Raw genomic sequence first — 21727 nt, 5'->3', positions numbered from 1 at the left:
ACATACATCCATTAATGGCAATGTGGCAGCTTGTTGCGTCGTGTCTTATCATTTACATTTTTTTATTCCTTGAATCGTTACGATTATCAAATCATTTTGTGAAAAACTAATTAAACACTGATATACAAGAGGATTGTGAGCACTGTTGTGGTATGGGTGTTAGCATTCTCATCTAGAAGGTTTCCTTTAAGTTCCCATTAAAATCCTTATGTGTTGTGGTGGCTTTCTTTATTTTCCCCCTTTCCCTCTGCCGTCCGCTGTGTTATTTTGTGACAGGCAGAATATTGATTCCCGCGTAGGGGTGCGATTGAGTAGGGATCTTCAGAGGCAAATGTGTGGAACCGTTTTGGGTTCTTAGCGCATTGCATGCAATTGTGATTCACGATGTCTTGTTTAGGTTAGTATGGAGGGGTCATAAGTCTTGTGATCTTCCACTGTGTTTGTTGGGGAATGTTGTGTCTTTACTGGCAGGGAAGGGGCACAACTCCTTATTAGTAGTAAGTAGGTTCTGCTTTATGGCGCTGAGCTGTCTTTTTGTTGGTGTTCGCTTTTGTGATTATCTTCCTAGAATGAGTGACTCACTGTGATGTCCTTTCCTACAGTGTAAACTGTCTCTGTCTCTGTTTCTGATTCTATTTTTGTTTATGCTTTTATCGCAAGCTTGTGAAGAATCAGGGGGCAAGTTTTCAGAAGTGTGGAATTCAATAAGGCGTTTCCATAGTAATAGGTTGCATGCGGCAATATATTTTTTGAATTGACTGCGTGGAGGCGAAAAAGGGTCAACTTGGTCAATTAACAGCTCTATTGCGAATGTGCTGCTGGAAGATTATGCGAGTTTGGATGAAATAAAACTGCATGACTTTTTGGATCAATACTTCTCAAACACGTATGACACACAGAATGTAGCCATGTTTTTGCTTGTTAAGAATCACAAAAGATTTATTTTAGATGCCAGGATTCTAGGAAGAATACAGCGGCTTGAGGAGTTTCAATTACTGAGGGCAGTTATTTATCTGCCTCGTAATGAGATTAGCGACATACAGCAATGGGAAGAGAGGGCAACAGCGCAAATAAGGGAATTTGTTGGTCCCGTGGCGAGGGGAATGTTGGATGCTGCAGTGATAGCCGCCAAGAGAGCGGAAAAACGAGAACCCATCAGAAACCGGAGAGGGCAAGTCTCTCAAAGAGAAATTATACGATTCCATTTATAATGCAAAATGGAGTTATGTGATGTCGGGTTATGATGCGGAGCCACTTGGAATGAAAGTGTTTGATGGAAGACCACCGCGCATGTGGACGAAGGAGGAGGTGGATGTAACTCCTGATCCTACGAATGTCGATGCAGATATTGAGGAGAGGCCTGATGGTTTGGAGATTTTTGTTCTCACTTCGGAGAAAGGTTGGCCATACAACAGGTTTGCATTGGGCCACACTGAGAGGTGCGGGGAAAAACTTAAACATGTATACATCCGTCGTGAAATTATGCGCGTGTGGTATATAATTCAACGAGGGCTGCAAGGAAGGTGGGTGGAAAAAGCACAGAGACCACCGATACATATTGTTATTGGTACACCTGGTATTGGTAAAACATGTGGCCTTGGATCATTTTTGCTTCATTCACTGCTTCACTTCAATGAAGGAATGCTTGATGTTGTTGCATATTTCGTGGGAAAAATCGCTTACCTAATACATAACAAGAAACCCGGAGAAGAGGGGAGGGTTGAGGAAGACAGAAGCACCGATTCCGCCGTTACCTTCATAAAAACAATAAGAAAAAAAAGAGGTCACATCATTGTCGACATCGGTAACGAACTACTTATACCGCCTGATGAGCTGTGCCATTTGGGTTGGGGTATAACTGTCCTCACTTCCCCGGATACGGCACATTATGAGGAGTGGGAAAAGGACATGGGAAGCCGCCATATTATTATAAACTACGATGATGTGGGTGACATGAAGGCATTTGTGGCATGGAAGAATTTATCAGTAGCATTAGGTAAAAAGGTATCCAACACAGCAAAAGAAAAGTTAAAAGGAGATCTTGAGGACGAATGGGAAACTGTAAAGCAGCGTATTGCAGTGGCCGGCCCGGTGCCTCGTGCCGTTTACGACGCTGTGGGGCACGGAGGGCGAATGGAGGCGGTGGCAAAAAAAATAAGAGGCCTCGATGCTAATGATAAAAATGGCTGCGAGGATCTTTTTAGGTCATCAATGAACTGGCAAACTGAAAAGGTGTCGTACCAGATGGTACAGATAGTCCGTTCGCGTGGAAATGGAGTTTCCGGAGATTCATATCGCAGCAAAGAGCTTTCCGGGCACATAAGGACCTTGCTACTTTGGGCGGTGCTTGGCTTTACTGCGCGAAAAGTAGCAGAGTCCCAGCTCATGATGAGAAACAGAAGTGCCGCTTTCATTTCATTTGAAAGCCATGCGTTGTTTGCGGTGCTCAATCCTCGAGTTCTCGAGATGATGGCAAAGAACTTGAGACACCTCCATCCGCCTGAGAAGCTGAGGGGAACACAAAGTATACTGAGTAGCATGACTCCTCAGCAGTTGTGCCTCACTGGATGGGAAGTCTTACCAGCAGCCAGGCAGAACCCAATTGAACGCTGCGAATACATGGTGCTCTACACTCCCGCCACAGCCTATGAACCCTTGGTGGATGGCTTTTTTTTCGTTGAGGGGCGCTTCACGATGTCACCTGGAAGGCAAGCGAAAAAAACGCCAAAACCAAAGACACTTGTCCTTTTACACGTGACCAAGTCGGACTGTCACTCCACCACTGCGACAAAGTTGAATGCGTTCACGGAGAGAATTAAAGGATATTTTTCGGACTGGAACACGTTTTCGGGTAACATGGCTTGGGAGATGATATACATGAATGGAGTTAATGGCGGTGTGATTACCAATTGGCAAAAATGTGAGGCGAACGACGACAAAGTTATCCCTGCCAGGAAGGCGAAACAACTTCAAACATTTTGGGAAATGATTGAACAATTCCAAGTAACGTTTGGGGACGAAATGAATGCTCATCTGATGGTAGATCTTCAGGAGGCAGAAAAGGCACAGGGGAGGCGAGCGATGAAAGCAAAGCGAAGGTGAACCCAATAGCTGGAGTAAGGCCAGTCGCTGTTGTTTGACACGCAACAAATGCAGGTACGACCACGGTGAATACATGCGGTTCAATTTCCTCAGCAGTGGGCAGCGCTTGGGGTGCGGCAGTCTGAAAGGAAACCAAGTTCAGCGGACTGCTGTCAAAACAAGAGTAGCACAGAGGTGCACATAATCAGTGACGTCCGAAGTATATTCAGTAACCTCACAGCGGGCAAGGAGGTGTGGCTGCTTTTTTTTTTCGGGTGCAGCAAGGACGCCATGGTATGAATGTAATGAAGGTTCCAAGGAAACGTGGCGAGACGACAACGTAGTGAAGGAAGTAGAAGGAGTGCAGTATTTTATAGGCTAACGCATAACTGGAGTTAAGCCACATCGTAATCTTAAGGGGCACAAAGAAAGACAGATATAATGTTATCAACGGGCGTAAGAAAACATTGTAACGTTTTGTTTTCATTTGTGCTGTTACTAACTAAAGAATTGGATTATACTAAACTAACTCTTCACATCTTCTTTTCATTTATACAATTTAAATTTTACATCCGTGTAGAGATAGGAATCTATAGGCCAATGATAAAAGGAACAAAAATGTAATAGTACTTTTTGCTTCTTCGCCATCCGTGGTAGAGAGGGCGCATTGGAAACATGCCTCAACTATAACTCCTCTGAGTTGTATTTCCAGTAGGTGTCATGGGAGAAAAATTGTGACGGAGTGAAATATGCAAACATTAGAAGCAGTTACTGGATGTGCTCTTTTATATACGAGCTGTTATAATTATATTATACATGTTAGTTATGATTAGAGTTATGGAGCAGCTCTTGATGGTGTTCTTCGCAGACACGCAGCTGGTGACCTGATTGTGTCCATTTTCCTCTCTCTTTCTTTCTTCAATTATTTGTCGGTGGGTAAACATGCTATGATATGTTGTCTTCTCTTTCCTTATAATCACTTCTGTTCTCCTGGTTGAGGGTTGGCAGTTGGGCCTCTCTCCACACGTGGGAACCTTAAACTTATGTTGTTGGTTGCCTCCAGCAGCAAATCCCATATCATCATCAACATTGATACGAAAACCATGCAGTAATCATATGTAACGGCAGCAGTGGAGTGGTCATGACCTCGTGTATTGACCCACATGTGCGAACTTATTTCTCTATTCAAGTCAATGGGGGAATGGTGTATGTCCCTCCTTGCGATACCCCAGAGGGTGAAAGTTGTTGCTGTTTGGTTAATAATTTTGCTATTCTTAGTCAGGTAACACTCGACATGGATAATTCGTTTTTTTTTACACGCGGATGCGTACAATATTGAAGTGGAGGAAATAGATTATATCAGCCACAACGAATTTCTTAAATACTACACAGTTTTCCCCAATGAAGTGCTGATGTGCGTTTACCGGTACATGAGCCGTTTGTGTCGGGATGTATTACGAACCCTGAGGAGGTCAGGCCACTTGCATCCACATGTTTCTATTGTGATAAATGACCGTCAGAATAGTGTTCAAATTGTTTGTGTTGGCGGAAGGATCGTGAGATTGTATGTTGTCGTTGGCGATGGGAAACACGCTGTAATTTCTTAACATCTGGATAACTTGAGTTCAAGCAAGTGATCGATTAACGATATTTTAGCTGAAGGTTTGTTGTGGAATTCATTGACTTATATGACGAAGCGAATGACTATCTTTTAGCAGTTCACCATAGAGACATTGAGCAGTACACGAGACTCACTTGGAGTTGTCGCTAGCATTATTCTCCTTTACACATCACAATCAATTTGCACAAAACACATTACAGTCAGCCATGGGCAAGCAAGCTGTTGGAACCATTGCGTATATTCAGTACATTAGAAATGGACACAGTACTTATGTTGAGTGCTTACTCTCAACGATCCCTTTGCTGGACGAAGGCTATGAACCTAAGCAACTACGAAATATCAGGTGCAGGAATTAATACGATGGTATGCGTTATGAGCTATAGAGGTTACAATATTGAAGACTCAAAGGTGTACACAACCGCAGTTCGCTCAATTGTGGCTATGGGTGGTGTGTTGTTTTTTGTAAGCATGAGATGGAACTGGAAAGACTTCCCAACGGTGAGTATGATATAATTCTTCCAACAGATTGAAATGTTGCGAGACACAGTGCCTTTAATAGTGATGGTATTGCCAGTAGTAAAGGTGCGGTTATTCGTCAGTTTGATATTTTTGTAAACAAATAAACTCCCGTGCCTTTCAAGGAACCAATACCTAATTTTCTTGAATATAATAAATACCCTCAGCCTGCTGTTGTGGACCAAATGTGGTCATCTCTCACCTTCCAGTGACTCGGATATATCAATGAATGTAGAACAATAAAGTTAAAGTTTCTACGAGAGAAGTTCGCGATCACGAGCTCTGAAATAAGTTTTCCTCACGGCACTGGCTTGAGGGAGTAGTGGGTCTCATGATTGATGGTGTATTAACATGCCCTTCAATGAGTAAAGGCATTTGCACAGATATGATCATAAATTCTCATGGATTCCCGAGCCGTATGACAGATGGAAAGTTGCTGGAACTTGTTAGCTCAAAGGCGTGAGTGCATTCATGAAAAAAGTCGGCGATGGCAATGCCTTTGGGTACCGATAAGGATGAGGAGCTGGATGAGGAATTGATACAACATGGATACAATTATCTTCAAGGAGATGATGCATATTTTCCACTCGGGCATAACGGGGAAGATGATACGCACTTATGTTTTCTTTGACCCCATTTATTACCAACACCTCAAACACATGTTTACTGATAAGATTAATGTTCATGCCACTGGGCGGACTCCGTTTCATGCTGACGAGGTCAACTCATTCAAAGTCGATTCCGCAGTTGAGGTTTGCGTATTGTTGAAATGAAAAGGGATTACATGATTATATATATATATGACGCATCCAACCTTCTCAATGAGAGCGAGTTCTTGTGATCTCATACCTCTTCACAATTTATATTTGATGCTGCTCGTGTGGGTTATAAATGGTGAGAAGAGGACATGTAAGGGAGTGTGTTGAATGACGAACTAAATGGTGTTGACCAATCAGTGCAAATGAGTGAAAGTGATCTCACCAAGGTGCACATGTGCTAATAGAAAAAATGAAGAAAAGGGGAAAATTAATTATTATGATTGTTACTTTGATTGACAGGACGAATCAACAACCACATATATAATTTTTGTGCGGATCATAACAAAATGAAAGAGCTGTAGAAAGCACATGCATTAGGATAGAACCAAATTATTCCTGTTAGTACTCGGAATGGTTGGGGAAATGTGTAATAAAACTGAAAGCGTAATATGAAGAAATTTGGAATTGCATTTGGATTGTTTTTGGTCACTGCTTCGTCACAACGTTGAGTCAACTATTTGAATGGAGACGTGAGTTAACACAGCATGGGATCTCATTTATCAATTAACGGAAAGCAGAGATGAATGTTTTATTTTCTTCTTGAGACAAGACTGCATGACAAGCTGTCAAGATATCGTATTGGCTGATGCAGCTTTTGGACCACACGTGTGAAACTGTTTTTTTTTCATGGCAATGCCACATTTATTTATTTTTTGCTTTTCCATACATACATATATATAAGTATATTATTTTTTTTGGAATGATGGTGTGAAGTAACTGGGAATTGTTGTTTGAGTTTTCCTCTCAACAGAAATGTTTATTCATACTGTCATACCTTATCTGTGCTTAAGTTGCTGTGGCGCCCCAACACATGATAAGATTTGTATTGAATCCTAATTTCAATAAATAGTTTCCACCTGCCATATTAATTCCTAATATTCATTGATTGTATATTTGATTTGGTTTAGAAGTGTGTCCATTTTAAATTCCCTCATCTTAATTCTTTATTTATATTACAAAGAAAGGAAATAACACAACGCACTCAGTTAAGATTATTATTCAGAGAGTGAAATGAATCAACAGGTTCCTATTGAAGGAAGGGGTGACATTGAGGGAAGGAGACGAGAGCGTGAGGAGGCTGCGCGTAACGATGCGGAACCTCCAGCAGTGCAGCAACGAGTGGAGAATAACAACCAACCACAATGGAGACTTTTCAGCTGCATTGAAGCAGTTTTGCTGAATGGTCTGCCACATCCTGGAAATGTGATGTTGAATGATTTTTTGAGAAGTAATTTTGGCACAAGATACAATGTGAAAGAAGAAAATAATGTATCAATATCTGTGTTTGTACAACGATGTGAAGAGTATATTAATGACGTTAATGCGCTCAATCGAATATTCGCGACAACAGAGTATCAAGTGTACAAACGTTTTGTCAGCGTCTATGGTTTTTATGAGAATGAGGGAATATTGAATCTCGTGCGCTGGAAACAAGCAAATGAGGAAGTAAAGGCCAGGTTACAGGTGAATATTCGTGGACTGAGAAATGGAGAGCAGACTTGAATTATTGTCACTAACATGTTGAATAATGCACTCGATGAAGCATTGGGAGGAGCTGCTCAAACAGCTGGTGGTGCCGAACTGAAAGGAGTATACGACTCCATTTATAGCGCGACGTGGGGTTATGTGGAGTCGGGTCACAATGATTTACCTCTTGGCCTGAAGGTGGTGGGTAATTGTGACGGCGAGCCTGAGCTGTGGACAGAAGAGGAGGTGAATGTCAGTAAAACGCCTTACGATTTGTGCGACCCACTGCCTTGACGTGGTAATTTAGAGATTGCTGTGCTCACCTCACAGAAGGGTTGGCCATATCATCGTTTCCGCATTCCGCGAAGTGTAATTCAAGAGGATGCGGAAAAACCAGGAGACTACGTGTTTGACCTGGATGTGTACATTCGTCGAGAGGTAATGAGAGTGTGGTATCTTGTGAAGCAGAGGCTGGATTTGTGGCTGGAGTCAGGGCTGATCGAAAAACAGATTCCTTGCGTCCTCGTCGGCACTGCAGGTATTGGGAAATCAGTTGGTGTTGGCTCGTTCCTGCTCCAACCCTGGCGATGCCGGCCACCTCAACGTGGTGCCAGGGTCCAGTACCCCGTATCATCGGGGGAAGCCAAGAGCCAGCAGCGTTCCTTTCATGGGGAACACTGCTGTGCTCCGGCTACGGCATCATACAGCACAGGGATCAGCAGCGTCTTGCTGGGACACCGTTTTTCATTTGTCGGTCCCTGGGCACGTGCCAGCGTGCCATCAGCAGTATCATCCGCACTAAGATGCTGCTGTCCGGTGATGTGGACCTCCAAAAAAGGATTGCCAATTGGCATCTTTGGGAGAGTCCAGGGTGGGAGGCTTCTCGCCCCATCTGCTGTATTCCGTTCATATGCGGAAATACAACAAAAATTATAGAGGGTGTGTTAGGATGAATAAAAAAGGGAGACTCTGCCACAGTCGCCAGACCGATAGCATCTCAGGGCTCTACGGTGATGGCTGATGGCCGCGCCAGTGGGGGGAAACTCTCACGAAGGCACGAAGAAAATTCTAAAAAAAAATCCTGCTCCAAGGGTTGCTGCATTACGATTCGGAGCTGTTGCGGATTATCGCTTATTTTGTGAAGGGTAGGGCATATATTTTCTTCATGGCGACAAACGATCATCCGGGAAGGGTTGTATTCTATGAAAAAGAAAATGATGGAGTGGATGCTGTCAATGCCTTGGCTGACGAATGGCTTCTTGGTTATATTATATACGACTTTTCGAAAGACAGGCACCAACCCATACCCGCAGACTTGCCGGAAACGTGGCCCGTAATTGTGTTGACATCTCCAGATCCAAATAACTACAAAGAGTGGAAGGAACCACGGGGTTGCGAGTTCCTTTGCATCAATTGCTATGAAGAGGTGGAACTGAAGGCTGCGGTTGCGTGGAGGCGGCTGTCGAAGTTGGAGGAAAGTAAAATCACCGAAGCTCACATCATAAACCTTGAGAATGAATGGCAGAAAATATAAGGATGGATTAAGAAGGTGGGCCCACTGCCCGCCACGTACTGGAAGGTGACGAACGCTACAAGGGCCGCGTTAGAGAAATAAATGAGGCACTGGCAGAAATCAGTAGAGGCGATGATGGTTACTATATGCAGGTGCTGAATGGTCAAGTTGAATGGCGCGAGGACGGGACTACATACAGGTTGGCTAAATTGGTCCGGGTTGTAACTGAGAATGGAGAAGAATGCAGAAACAGAGCTGTTTCCATTGATATTGAGCAGAAATTGAGAGTGTGGGCGGACACAGCATGTATGCGAGACAATTACCTTCGAAAGGGTTTTCGTGGGAAAAAAGAGCAGGCCGCTGATGAATTTGAAAATGTGGGCGTATATGCCTTCACGATGGGAAATGTTGTGCAGACGATTGTGACGCACCTGCGGTATCTCCCTCGCGTTGGAGAAGAAATGGATTCAAATGTATCCGTTCTGGCAAGTGGTAATGCCGTGGGACGTGTTCCAACTTCACTTCGTCATATTTACCCCGAAACGACAGGCCAAGACATCGAGGTCGGGTGCTTCTACCGACCTGCACAGGGAAATTTCCCCGTTGTGGACGCCTTTTTCTTTGTAACTGAGCCAGCTGTTGATACAGAAGGAAGAGCGATCATTACAACAACAATTGTTCTGCTCCAGACGACAGTGGCACCAACGCATCACACGACACGAACGAAGGTAGATAAGTTTATCAAGGCAATGAAACAATTGTTTGGTGAATGGGATGAGCTCGCAATAAACTTGAAATGGGAGCTGATTTACATACAGTACAGTGACAGCAAGCCAATCGAGGAGAGGCAGAAGTGCGAACCAGTTGGGGGCAGAGGCGATTATACTACAGAGTTGTGGAATAGAATCAACCAGTTTCAAGTGAAGATGGAAAAGGATATTGTTAAGGAGATCACCCAGGATGAACCAAACGCTATTGCTGGTGGCCCCGCTGCCTGATGCGACATCTTTGCATGTTATGTTATGTTGCAACGAATTGAGGAACCAGAAATAATTATAAAGGGAATACTTTTAATATCACCTCTCTTATCACTGACGAGAGAGTGGTATTCTCTAAAAGGGGGCAAGTGGGTTTGTAGGCTTTATAAGTGTGCTTTTGTGCGTGTAGTACATGTTACTTCTTATTTGATTGACTACACGAATGATCGATACATTTAAATACTTTTTGGCCAACGTTGCAAAGTTGGCGAACACCCCCTATACCTCTGTGTAGGGAATATTTATATTTTGTTGTTTATTAAGTTTCCTTAATGTAAAAGTATGTGTTTTTTTTCTAGAATCCTCACGGTTCGTCATTGTTTCCGTTAGCATTCTCATCGTTATCACTGTTTATTTATGCATCCTCACGTATAAAGTGAAGGTTTATGAAAAACGTCTTTTCAACCGTCATAGCGTTTTTTTTTCTTTTAATCGGGCCTCTCGGAGGGTGTGTTCTTAGAAGGTGGGTAAATCATGCGATCCACCTTAAGTAACTGAGAGGTGAAAATCATATGTGCCATACGCTTTTCGTGACTTCCTGTTCTTGATTTCCTGCTGAGGAGTTGGGTTTATTAATGCATTTGTACCTTTATTTCTTTTTTCTGTTCTGTCTTGTTTCTATTATTTTTTTACACAAAAAGTAAGTTGATGATGCTGGTGAAAATCCATTGAGGAATATTCAAAGAGGCATTCATGGTGCCCATTACGTGTGCGCCCCACAATTTTCCGTGATTAAATTTCCGTTTCACAGCAACATTTAAAAATGTTTGGTTGTTTATTTGTTTGTGTTTGTGTTTGTGTATGAAAATAGTTTCGTAATGATGTATTTGGCAAATTAAAGACTTTATGGATGATTACTGTACACACTGCTACACGAGAAACTGAATGCAGAAGGAAATGAAATTATTTTTATTTTGTGAACGATATTGAGGAATCTTATATGTGGAACACTTCCAGTATGAGAGAATAATAAAATATGTAAAAATGCAAAATGACTTACAGTTGTATTGTACAGAATAATGAATAATACTCATGAGTTACAGTAACACAAGAAATAAAATAAGGCAGACACTTCTGATAGTAAATTGCAACATGTGTAGTGACACTTTACCAATATGGCTTCATATACCTCATGTATTTTATGCATATATTTCAAAAATGGAAACCCGTTGCTATCATTTTCAGATACTCAATATTTATGCGGGATTATTTCCTATTGGCAACAGCGAGTTTATGTTTACAGCTATGAAGTTTGGATGAATGAATTGCACTCATCTGTCAGTAAATTAATTCGGATGTTATTTTTATTTTTATTTTTTATTGCATGCAGCAGTCGCTTTGTGTTATGAATTCTCGAGCATGTCAAAGTTATGATCAGTAACTTCCTTCATGCATATAAAAGTGTAATCAGGCGTTGGAAATGTAATTGATGGTAGCAAACAACCATTCAATACCTTTTTTTTTGAAAATGTTATATGAGTTACACTTCCTTTAAATTGTACTGCATGCAATACCCATATGATGTGACACATTTGTATTATCATATGTAAAACTCATCGTCACATATGTATGAGATTATATGCATTATTTTCTCTTGCTTAATACGCGTCTGTTTTGAATTGTGAAGATAATGTTTTATATTTATCGTTACTTTTAGTATTTTTTTAATTTTGTAAGGTAAGTAAGGCACTTACTATTTTGTATGCAACCGAGTATTCTACGTTTTGCATAGCTTATCAGTAAAGCTATTATATGCTGTTTTTCATGGCAATGCCACATTTATTTATTTTTTTTGCTTTTCCATACCCATATATATGTAAGTATATTATTTTTTCTGAAATGATTGTGTGCAGTAACTGGGAATTGTTGTTTGAGTTTTACTCCCAACAGAAATGTTTATTCATACTGTCATACCTTATTTGTGCTTAAGTTGCTGTGACACCCCAACACATGATAAGATTTGTATTGAATCCTAATTTCAATAAATAGTTTTCATCTTCCATATTAATTCCTAATATTCATTGATTGTAATTTGGTTTAGAAGTGTATCTTTTTATATTCCCCTATTTTTAATCTCTTTTTTTAATTTATGTTACAAAGAAAGGAAATAACACAACACACTCAATTAAGGCTATTATTCGGACAGTGAAATGAATCAGAACGGCGGTAGTGTAGGAGATACTCGGAATATTTTAAATGGATGGTTGAATGGTGCGTACCGCCCAATGAAGAGACAAGCCAGCCGAGAAAACGAGAACCCATCAGAAACCGGAAAGGGCAAGTCTCTCGAAGAGAAATTATACGATTACATTTATAATGCGACGTGGAGCTATGTAATGTCGGGTTATAATGAAGAGCCACTTGGAATGAAAGTGTTCGATGGAAGGCCACCGCGCATGTGGACGAAGGAGGAGGTTGATGTCAGTCACACTCTGGAAACTATGAACGAACCTCTTCCTCGTCACGGTAACTTGGAGATTGCTGTGCTCACATCTCAAGTGGGTTGGCCATACACGTCTTTCCAACCACAAGAAAAAGATTATGATATCAATCACAAGAAGGGTGTGGAGTATGTTTTTAAAAGTGATGTTTATATCCGCAGGGAAACACTGAGGGTGTGGCATAAGGTTGAGGAACGGCTTAACAAGTGGCTTATGGGTGAAGTGACTGTCAACCCGATGTTTCATGTTCTTATTGGTACACCTGGTATTGGTAAATCGTTTTCCACAGCACCCTTTCTGTTATACAAACTACTGCATTATGAATCGAGTCAACTTCAGATTATCATATACGTTGTGAGGGGTAAGGCGTATGTGTTTCATAAACCCAAAGGCGGTCGAGCAGGATATGTTACGTTTTACAGTAATTATGAGCAAGCTTCAACATATATTGACCATATAGTCAGAGATTCATGTGGCGCAGAGGATATCAAGGGATACCTTATATTCGTCGTGGACAAGGACCATCATGCTCCAGTGAAACCACCTGTTGATTTTTCCGGTATTGCTTTGAGTTTTCCAGACGCCAGACAATTCCATGAATGGTCCAAGCAAAACGGCGCCACACATATTTACATAAACTGTGACACATTGAAGGATTTGGAAGCCATACACATATCGAGGTGGGGGAAAATTGCTCCTGCTTACAAGTGGAGTCCTTCAGATGCGAAAGAGAAAATTGAAAGAGAATGGCAAGAAATTCAAGCTCGCATTCGTATCGTTGGTCCACTGCTTTGTCACATTGTTGATTTACGTTCGTACGAAAAGCGTGCTCAAGCAATGCAAAATACTATTTTGAAACTTGAACGTGGAGATACTGAGTATTTTCGTTCCGTTATTCGAAACCGAGCCTTTTGGGAAACACATGAAGCATCACACAAGTTGGTGATGGTTGTTCGAGTGAAGGAAGAGGATTTTCTCCTGTGTGATACGTATCGCTGCAAGCCACTTTCATCTTGCACGGGGGAAGCTATTTCAGATCGACTGAAACCTTTTATACAGGAAAAGTCTGCTTTAGTATCTGAACTGCTGTCTAACCGTACCCTTGCTGCTTATCGTTTCAAGCAGAGTGGCATTGAAGTATTGTCACATGAGGATGCACTAATTGAGCTGGCAAAGGAGTTACGGGGCCTCTCACTTTCTGAGGATCAAATTCCACAAAGTGTGCTGCAGGTGCTGCAAGAACCAAGACTCATTGGTCCTTCGATTGTGGTTCCTGAGGATGTTCCAATTGTAGCTGGAACTGAAATTCAATACATGATTTTGTGCAAGCCGCAATCAGGAAATTTCCCAGTTGTTGATGCGTTTTTTTTTGTTGAGAACCAGAAGACTTTTGTGGGACTACAATTCACAATTTCCGATAAACAATACTGCAGCACCAGTGGGTTATTTAAGATGAAGAAGTATTTGCGAAGTTACTTCAAACATTGGGACAATTTTTCCAATGATATGGTATGGGAAATAATATATGTCCAAAGGGTTGACAGTGAAAAAATTACGAAGCCACAATGTTGTGAGGGGACAATCGAAGGTGAAGGACAAAATAATAAGGTTGAGGAAAGATTTTGGAGAGAGAAAGTGCGTCAATTCTCAGTTTCTCTTAGTAACCACATTACTGCACTATACGTTGAATTGCAAGTAAGAGGTAACAATAACAATGGAGTTAACAATAGAGGTGGTAACAATGCATAGGGTGCGGAAGGAGAGTTGTCAGGTAACTTGAGCGAACAGAGAAGTATTTCCCAGGATTAAGTAACACACGAGTAAGTTCATTAGGATGGTGAGCATTTCAAACACACATTGACGATACGTATCATTCCACGTAGCTGAGTGTCGATAACCCTCGAACTATTTGATACTTTTTTGCTCTCTTCTTACATTTCCCTTTCCTACTAGTATTTTGTTTATACAGAGCGATACGACAGAACATTGTGAAACGAGTGTGAAGGGTCTGGCTTTATTTGTATGACTGTAGTGAAGGCATGTAACTTCCTTTCCCTCTTGTTGGGTCATTTCATTATGTCTCACCAATTACATCATATGCTTCTTGATTTTTCTTTGTTTTTTCTTTACTCCACTCAAGAGGACCTTCATTGACAGACACAAATAGGGACACGTGTACTGAGCATTTGCTCGCTCCTTTCTTTACGAGAGAATTATTTGATGCATCATAAGCATTTATGGAGACGTTTCCTCACATCTTCAGGTATCTTCATTTTACAATGGGAAACAATAATAACAGAACATGCACGCATTTACAGTTATAATAGGCCAGACCACGCCCTTGACTTTTGGCTGAATATATATATCAATATACATTTTTTTTCCGATGATAATGCAAAATAATATTGTGCTATACATTTATGGAAGATCAAGGACATTTGTGTTTTTGTGCTCATAATATTTTACACATGATGAGTTACAGCAGCCTTTATTTATTTGTGCAGGTGCAACTTATATGTCTGCGATATGTATGGTGGTGTTATTTGTTTGAGTTGTTTATTGGGTGTGAATAATACCTTTGCTAGGGACTATACTGCATGTGTTCACGAAACCATCTTAATGTGTTTGTTTTTATTGAAAGCTTGCGTTGAGAATGTTTTGGGCTTATGTTTTCTCATGGTGCTCAACTATTCTTTTACTCTCGCACTGAAGCTGTATGCAGGAAGGAAGGTGTAAGTTTAAAAAACTTAGTTTTGAAGTGCCAAACATGTCCACTTCAGTACACCCATCACTAACGGAAACTACAAATCTTCACAGAGTGGTGAGTTTGAGTGGGAGTTTCCGAACTGACGGGAAGAGGCGTGAATGTACGAAGTAAGAACAGAAGAATATCACCTGATGTGTTCTTTTTGAATTTTAAATAAAGCAACGAGACACGATGTTACACATATGGTCAAGTGAAGTATTGCAGTACAACTTGTCAAGTAAACAAATTTGCAGCAACTAAAGGGGAATAAATGCAACAACAGGTCCCGGAAGCAGGGAGTTGAGTGGTCTTTAATTATAGCATAACCAAAGCTTCACAAAGGAAACACATTGAGAAACATTCTACAATGGGAAAGTATCAACTGTGCGGGAGAAAGTCGCCTGAAAGGGGTGGGGAATAAAACGGTGCATCACTCTTTTTAAAAAATACAGCGGCTCTCAACAGGTGGGGACTCAAAAAAGAATAATGGGGTGACACCAAGAGCACTTTTACAACCAATAGTAAACTCATTGGTGAAAGGAGTTATTATTATTATTCTTATTTTTATTGCAGTTCCCAAATACAAAGCTGTCTGTACATCATGGCATTGGTTTCAGGAGCCCACAGAATAGCAAAGTGAGTGTGGCTGAGGACTAAAACATGTGAGCGATAGGGAATTCATCATGTGGAGTTTTTATGCATTGGCAGAAAATCATTACCGCATGCCAGCATAGGATGCAACTACACTTCTATTTGTTGTTGTAAGTTTACGACTAGCAAAGAGCATTGCCATTTCAGTACAGGAGAGTTCTTCCATCATTTCTATTGGACACACCGACGCGGATGTTGTTTTTGGGTCCGTCTTTACAATACGGTAACAGGTGAACCCATCAAACAAACACAACACATGTTGTAATGGGGATTCGATAATATCTTGCAGGAAGTTCCGTCCAGAGTGGTATCCAGTTGCAATATGAGTAGTGACCTGAATTACACCCAGCCATGCGATGGCAAAAAGAAATTATACAGCTCCCCAAAAAGGAAAATGTTATACCACACTCATACGAAAAGCAAGCCTCAATAGTGGGTTTGGAGGGAAACTTTCAAAGAAATTCAAAAGCGATACCCAAAGAATCGCACGATGCGTAATTATCAACTGGGAAAAGGATATTGCCAGTGTGAGAAAAGTCATAGGGAGGAACCTCTGGAGGAAAGGGGAAGAAGTTCATAGCCATTACCACAAAGCGGAAAATGACACCATACTGAAAAGACCATACGTAATGATAGAACATCCCATAAAGAGAAGAGCACTGCTGACACGCGCAGCGGAAGTAGTTGCAATGGAACACGACATTGACAACATATTATTAATACAATTGGGAAAGCACATCTACACAATAGAACTCCAACGAAGCACAGTGTGGTATCTCAGATATGTGACAGCTGCCGTCAGCAAGTCGATTCTTTTAATGTTTTTGATGTAAGATACAATTTGAAGGAATGGGCGGACTCAGTGTGAGGGAAGCCGGGACTTATAACAGGGAATATCTTCCCAAATTATCGATTGCACAGCATTCCTTGACACTCACAAGGGGAAATAAAGGTGACCTCACGGAAAGTGGAGGAAAAAAGACTTCACCTTTCCAATAGGAAATGAATGTGGGAATAATTTCCTTTTCGTGGATACGACAGAGGATGATGTAAGCAGTGAGTAAACGATTTGATGAGGTTTTGGAGCATCATGAATAGCACAGATGATGTGGAAAGAAAGAAAGTATCAAACAGGGAAATCTGAATTGCCCATTGTAGAAAAGGATGCCCAAATAATTAAGCAGCCGCGTATCATTAGCACAGTTTCAGAGAGACATACGACAGGATGGGTTATGTGCTATTCTTTGTGATGGAGGAAACACAGATTTGGAAGAAGGCGTTGATTTATTGCATGACCAAAGGCTAAAAAGAGCAGGGATGATTATGAGGCATATCTCCCATTGTGTCACTTTTCCCAGTATTTAAATACTCTCCATGACCAGTCGGTGGAATTGTTTGATCTAAAGTCGTTCCTCTCCCAAGTGAAGTTACCTGAGAATATTCGGGCAGGGTTCCGATGCCTTAACTAAAATGAGGAATTAGTGAATTTGAATCGACTCCCCATCAGTTAATAAAGGAAGCACTGGAGTTTTACACACCATTACAAGAGTTTTTTCAGATGGCGCCGATGTCGTAAAGTTGCAGCAATCGAACCCTGAAATATTGAGGACTCAAACATGGATATGCAACATATGTATCGGTGAGCCACGTAAAGTGGTTAAATGTCGTGGAAACAAAATAGTTACCACCATGGAGGAATATGGGGCACAATCATTGTTGATCTGCAAAAGATGACACAACAATGCGATTTCATTGGAGTTTTAGTTTAACCATGAAAAGCAGACAGTATGGCTAGGACAACGAAAGTGACACAACAATTAGGAGTATCCCTTGCTATATGAAAAAATCTACCATAGAATAAATGAAAACTGTTGTATCACGCATGATGTACGTGGCAGCAGTGAGAAAAAACAATAGCTTTCTCCTTGCTACTACTGCTACTTGTTTTTTAAATGGTAACATCATATTTGTCATGATGCAATACGGTCCTGATGCGACCCAATAATTTAACCGTGCCACCACACACAGACACACACACATATGCGTTACAGCTGACACAACAATGGATGTGCATTTTTGTAGAGAAAAAACCAGTGAGCAAGTAGCGAGTTGCTGCAACTGTGGCCATGATGATAGCGGACGCTTCCATGCAAAGATGATGGGAGTGGTTTTATTATTTATCAATTCGGAAGAGAAGTTCTTTACTGCAAGTGCTACTTGTGAAACTGCGGTCCACTTGTGAATATTTGCCTTATGAAAGAGATTGAAGAGTCTCTTACATGTATGAGTAGTCAACACAAGTATGATGCATATTATTTTTTTTAAAAATATGGTGGGAATTGCAACACACATTCCAATGCCATGATTCATGAGGCTTTAGCCATAGATGGAGTGTGCTGCGAGATGGAAAGATTAATTCTTCATGGAGTTTCACGTGATCTCAGAAAGATAACCCCATGGGTGTCCAAAGAGCAAGTAAAGGGGAGCACGGGAAGCGGGTTAAGGACACTTTCAGACACTTTCGCTTCGTAAGTAATAGAGGCGGTTAGATAAGTATCAATAAATTTCGTTTACGATGTGACTTATATTTCAGTAAAACTCGTTTGTACGAAGGCACTCTTTATAATTATGGTATATTTTTTCTATTACTGTGTTGTGGAGAAGTGAGACTTGACTATTCTCAGGCATCGCTGCCAAAAAACTTCTTACGTTAAAGTTGCATTGAAAGTATTGAACTTTCAACGATGTTCTTTGGTCGGGAAGGAAAGGGGAAAAGAGGTGTAGTTGTGTCGCGGACGGCGTTCTGTTTGTTGGAAGTGGTAAAGGAAGGAAAAAAAAACAAACTTGTCAGATGGGAATGACTTTGAGGAAAACATGTACAGTTGAAACTGGGGAAGGGAAAGCTACAGAAGGGTAAAACAACTGCGTAATCGAATTTGCCACCGATGATAAAAACAAACGAACGGAGTTCACCACCCTGAAACCGTAGCTGCGTCTTCCTCCGTCACATACGACACAACAATGTAAGTCTAATGTTGCTTGTATGAAGAAACGCATTGTTGCTCAGGAAACGCCCATGGCCGTGGCAGTTTAATTGGACGCTAAGCAACCGAAAGCACAACGCCAAGCTCGAGAGCACAACAGTTACGGCTGATGGAACTCACGAAAGTGAGTGATCGCAGGAGCTTGCTGAGTTCAGGAACGTCAATGCCAACGGCAGCATTCTCTCGACACACGGAAGGAATAAACGAAAAAAGAGATGCTGTACACAAGCCATATGCCAAAGCCGAACGCAGCCATTGTTGTCATGACGCCAAGCGGGAAAGAGAGCCAACGGCAACTTGCAAATGCAGCGAAATAAGGATCGTTGAGAAACGACTTGCCGTGGGCACCATGGGCGAAAGTTCACAGGCGCGGGAAACACCGGCGCTAGATTCGGTGACGAGGCGCATGGTAAAAACCGTCACGCTATCGTAGCGCAGGTATTGGGGTGATCACGACGCGGGTGAGAGAACTGGGAAGAGGTGCAAAATGTCAGGAAATTCTTGAGAGCGTGCGAATTCTGCAAAGGTAAAAAGGACAGCAGTCGTTGACATCGGGAACAGAAGGAAGACGCAGCTTTCAACAGAATGCCGGAAGGCGCGAGCACAGCCAAACAAATGGCAAGACGAGCTGAGAAGGCTACTGGCCACAATCTGAAGTGGAAAACCGCAGCGAGTGTGGAGGCAAACACGCAGGTGCAGAGAGTATTACCGGAAGAAGTGGAAAGATGGTGAGACCTTCACGAATTAAAAATGTTTGGAAAAGGACAAAGCGGAGAAAATATCAGTAGTCGCGAGGGAGGAAAATGCAGTGACCGTCGTCGGACTGGTTTAGTTCGCGCCGCCATAATAACAACCCATACGCTGACTTTCCGAAGAATAATGACGATGACAGCGAAAAACTCTTTTCAAACTCTTTTTTTCACAATTCCCTATTATTTTCATCTATTCCACATAACCTGTAGATGACCATGACTTGAGGTGAAAACCAGTTACACATGGGACGTTCTCGCGTCATTCCTCGTACCGGCTATTTCCATCATGTACCGCGAGGGCCATTGCACAGCACATCATCATCCGTTGACAGATGTTGTAGTTGGATCCCGTGCCCGGCTGTTTTGAAACGTTCCGTCGGTCAGCGTATGACAGATTCTCTCTTTGTTATTGTTTTCGTTTGTGTAAAAACGCTGATACAGATGCAATTAGCAGCTCCAGTGTGACAATTGGAACAACCGATCGTATTTAGTACTCGCTCGTTTGTTTTTTCTGCGAACCTTCGACACACTGATCCCATCCTTTGCCAATCTCCACGCTTATGGACCCTTAAGGGGTCATGCTATATCAATCTTCCGACATCCGGTCATCACTGTGGAATCCGCCTCCGACTCTGATGATAACGTTTCGTGCAAAATGTGGCAGTTACCCTTTTCTCGCGCAGTTATTTGCTTAGGTGATCCTTTTCGGCCGGGAGAGTTCCCTGGAATTCCGCTGCGACTCACCTGAGATCAGACCTGTATTCTGCTCATCACAACCAATCTCAACATTGAGAGCGCTCTAAAGATACCGAAAGAATCATGTTTGCACACGTGGAGGATCACACCGATGCTTCCCACCGTCCCGAAAACCGACGGTTTCACCGCTTTTCCTGCTCCCCCTGGCAGTCCGTTACTGTCCGACTGCCGCAATCCTTAAGAGGGGATGCGCGCAAACATTTAATCTCCCCCCCCCTCTCAAAGATGCACCGGATTCCGACATCGCAATGAGGTGTGTTCAACACTCTGCCATGGGAGTTTGCTCATTAAACGAACTGGTCGAAGCGCTTCCCCAATTCACAGACAACTCAGATAAACGCACACTTTCATTAAACGCGTAGCAGAAAAAATGACTAATGCTTGGGAAGCTTCCGTCCAGCATGAAAGCTGCGTACCTTCTATCTCCCTTGATCATGCCGAAGGGTCCGTCAGTTGGTTTCAAATACATATGCGGCTACACCGCAGAAATACGCAACAATAGGCAACTCTTCCGCATCGCAATGCAATAACTTGTAAAGGATGAAAAAACCAAAATTCTGAGATTTACCAATCCCAGGGTCAACAATGGCAGCGTATGCTCGTGGAAAATAAAGACATCTCGGTAAAGCACGCTGTGTACGCCATAATTCAATTCCATTCCTTACAACATTCCATACACGGAGCTCTTCTCTATGGATGAATATGTTTTTGTTACTTCCGTTGGTAAACTTAGCTTATTATCACCACATTTGAGATGTTAGAACCATTGCTTCAACTTCTTCCCTGCGTTCTGGTTTCTTCTCAACAGCTTCCTCAATTTTAGGGACAAGATTAAGTTCTTCATTCTTCCACATTACATCATCACCACGCGTTCCATCAACCATCCTCATTCCCAATGGTTGAGTTTCGTTGTCCATTATAATGTGACTTCACTTTGCATTGCATAGGGAGCCATATAAACTGAAAACATTATCAACCCTTGCTTCACGTTCCCTCAGACGCTTTTTTCCCAGAATAAGTGTTTTTTTGTCCTGAAGCAAAACATTGAATATTGTTCTTGATTAAAATATTTGTTTTACTCTTTTAACTAATGTAACTTCTTACCGTTTCCTTTGTAAAGGATACAGAAGCTTTATCGCAAAGGGATTCCTGTACTAAAGCACGCACACAGTTACTCAGGTAGAACAGTTATAAATCTCAAACAAATTTAATAAACTTTCCTCACACATTTTTCTATCCAATGAAATTATTTCCACACTGCTCTACTGCAGCATTTTGTGGCCA

General features: G+C 41.8%; 1 protein-coding gene and 5 pseudogenes across 1 annotated transcript, besides 9 other annotated features; 5 read left to right on the top strand and 1 right to left on the bottom strand.

The window, feature by feature from the left end:
• Positions 1 to 21727: part of a sequence feature (sequence corresponds to BAC RPCI93-5D20) that runs on past both edges of the window.
• Positions 609 to 655: a microsatellite.
• Positions 643 to 3102, top strand: Tb927.4.240 (annotated as a pseudogene).
• On the top strand, positions 4080 to 6116 carry Tb927.4.230 (annotated as a pseudogene).
• Positions 7048 to 8082, top strand: Tb927.4.220 (annotated as a pseudogene).
• Positions 8083 to 8330: a mobile genetic element.
• Positions 8331 to 8581: a mobile genetic element.
• On the top strand, positions 8581 to 10014 carry Tb927.4.210 (annotated as a pseudogene).
• Positions 10818 to 10852: a microsatellite.
• Positions 11352 to 11371: a microsatellite.
• On the top strand, positions 12204 to 14243 carry Tb927.4.200 (retrotransposon hot spot (RHS) protein, putative; the record flags this gene model as incomplete). The annotated part of the gene is made up of 1 exon (XM_839081.1): positions 12204 to 14243. One exon carries the CDS (start codon positions 12204 to 12206, stop codon positions 14241 to 14243), a length of 2040 nt encoding a protein of 679 aa, XP_844174.1.
• Positions 15885 to 18422: a mobile genetic element.
• Positions 18201 to 18222: a sequence feature (AT_rich).
• Positions 18377 to 18427: a mobile genetic element.
• On the bottom strand, positions 20728 to 21360 carry Tb927.4.190 (annotated as a pseudogene).

The sequence above is a fragment of the Trypanosoma brucei genome, chromosome 4 (assembly GCF_000002445.2).
Source record: "Trypanosoma brucei brucei TREU927 chromosome 4, complete sequence".
NCBI classification, from domain to species: domain Eukaryota; phylum Euglenozoa; class Kinetoplastea; order Trypanosomatida; family Trypanosomatidae; genus Trypanosoma; species Trypanosoma brucei.
This window is presented reverse-complemented; position numbering and strand designations above follow the sequence as displayed.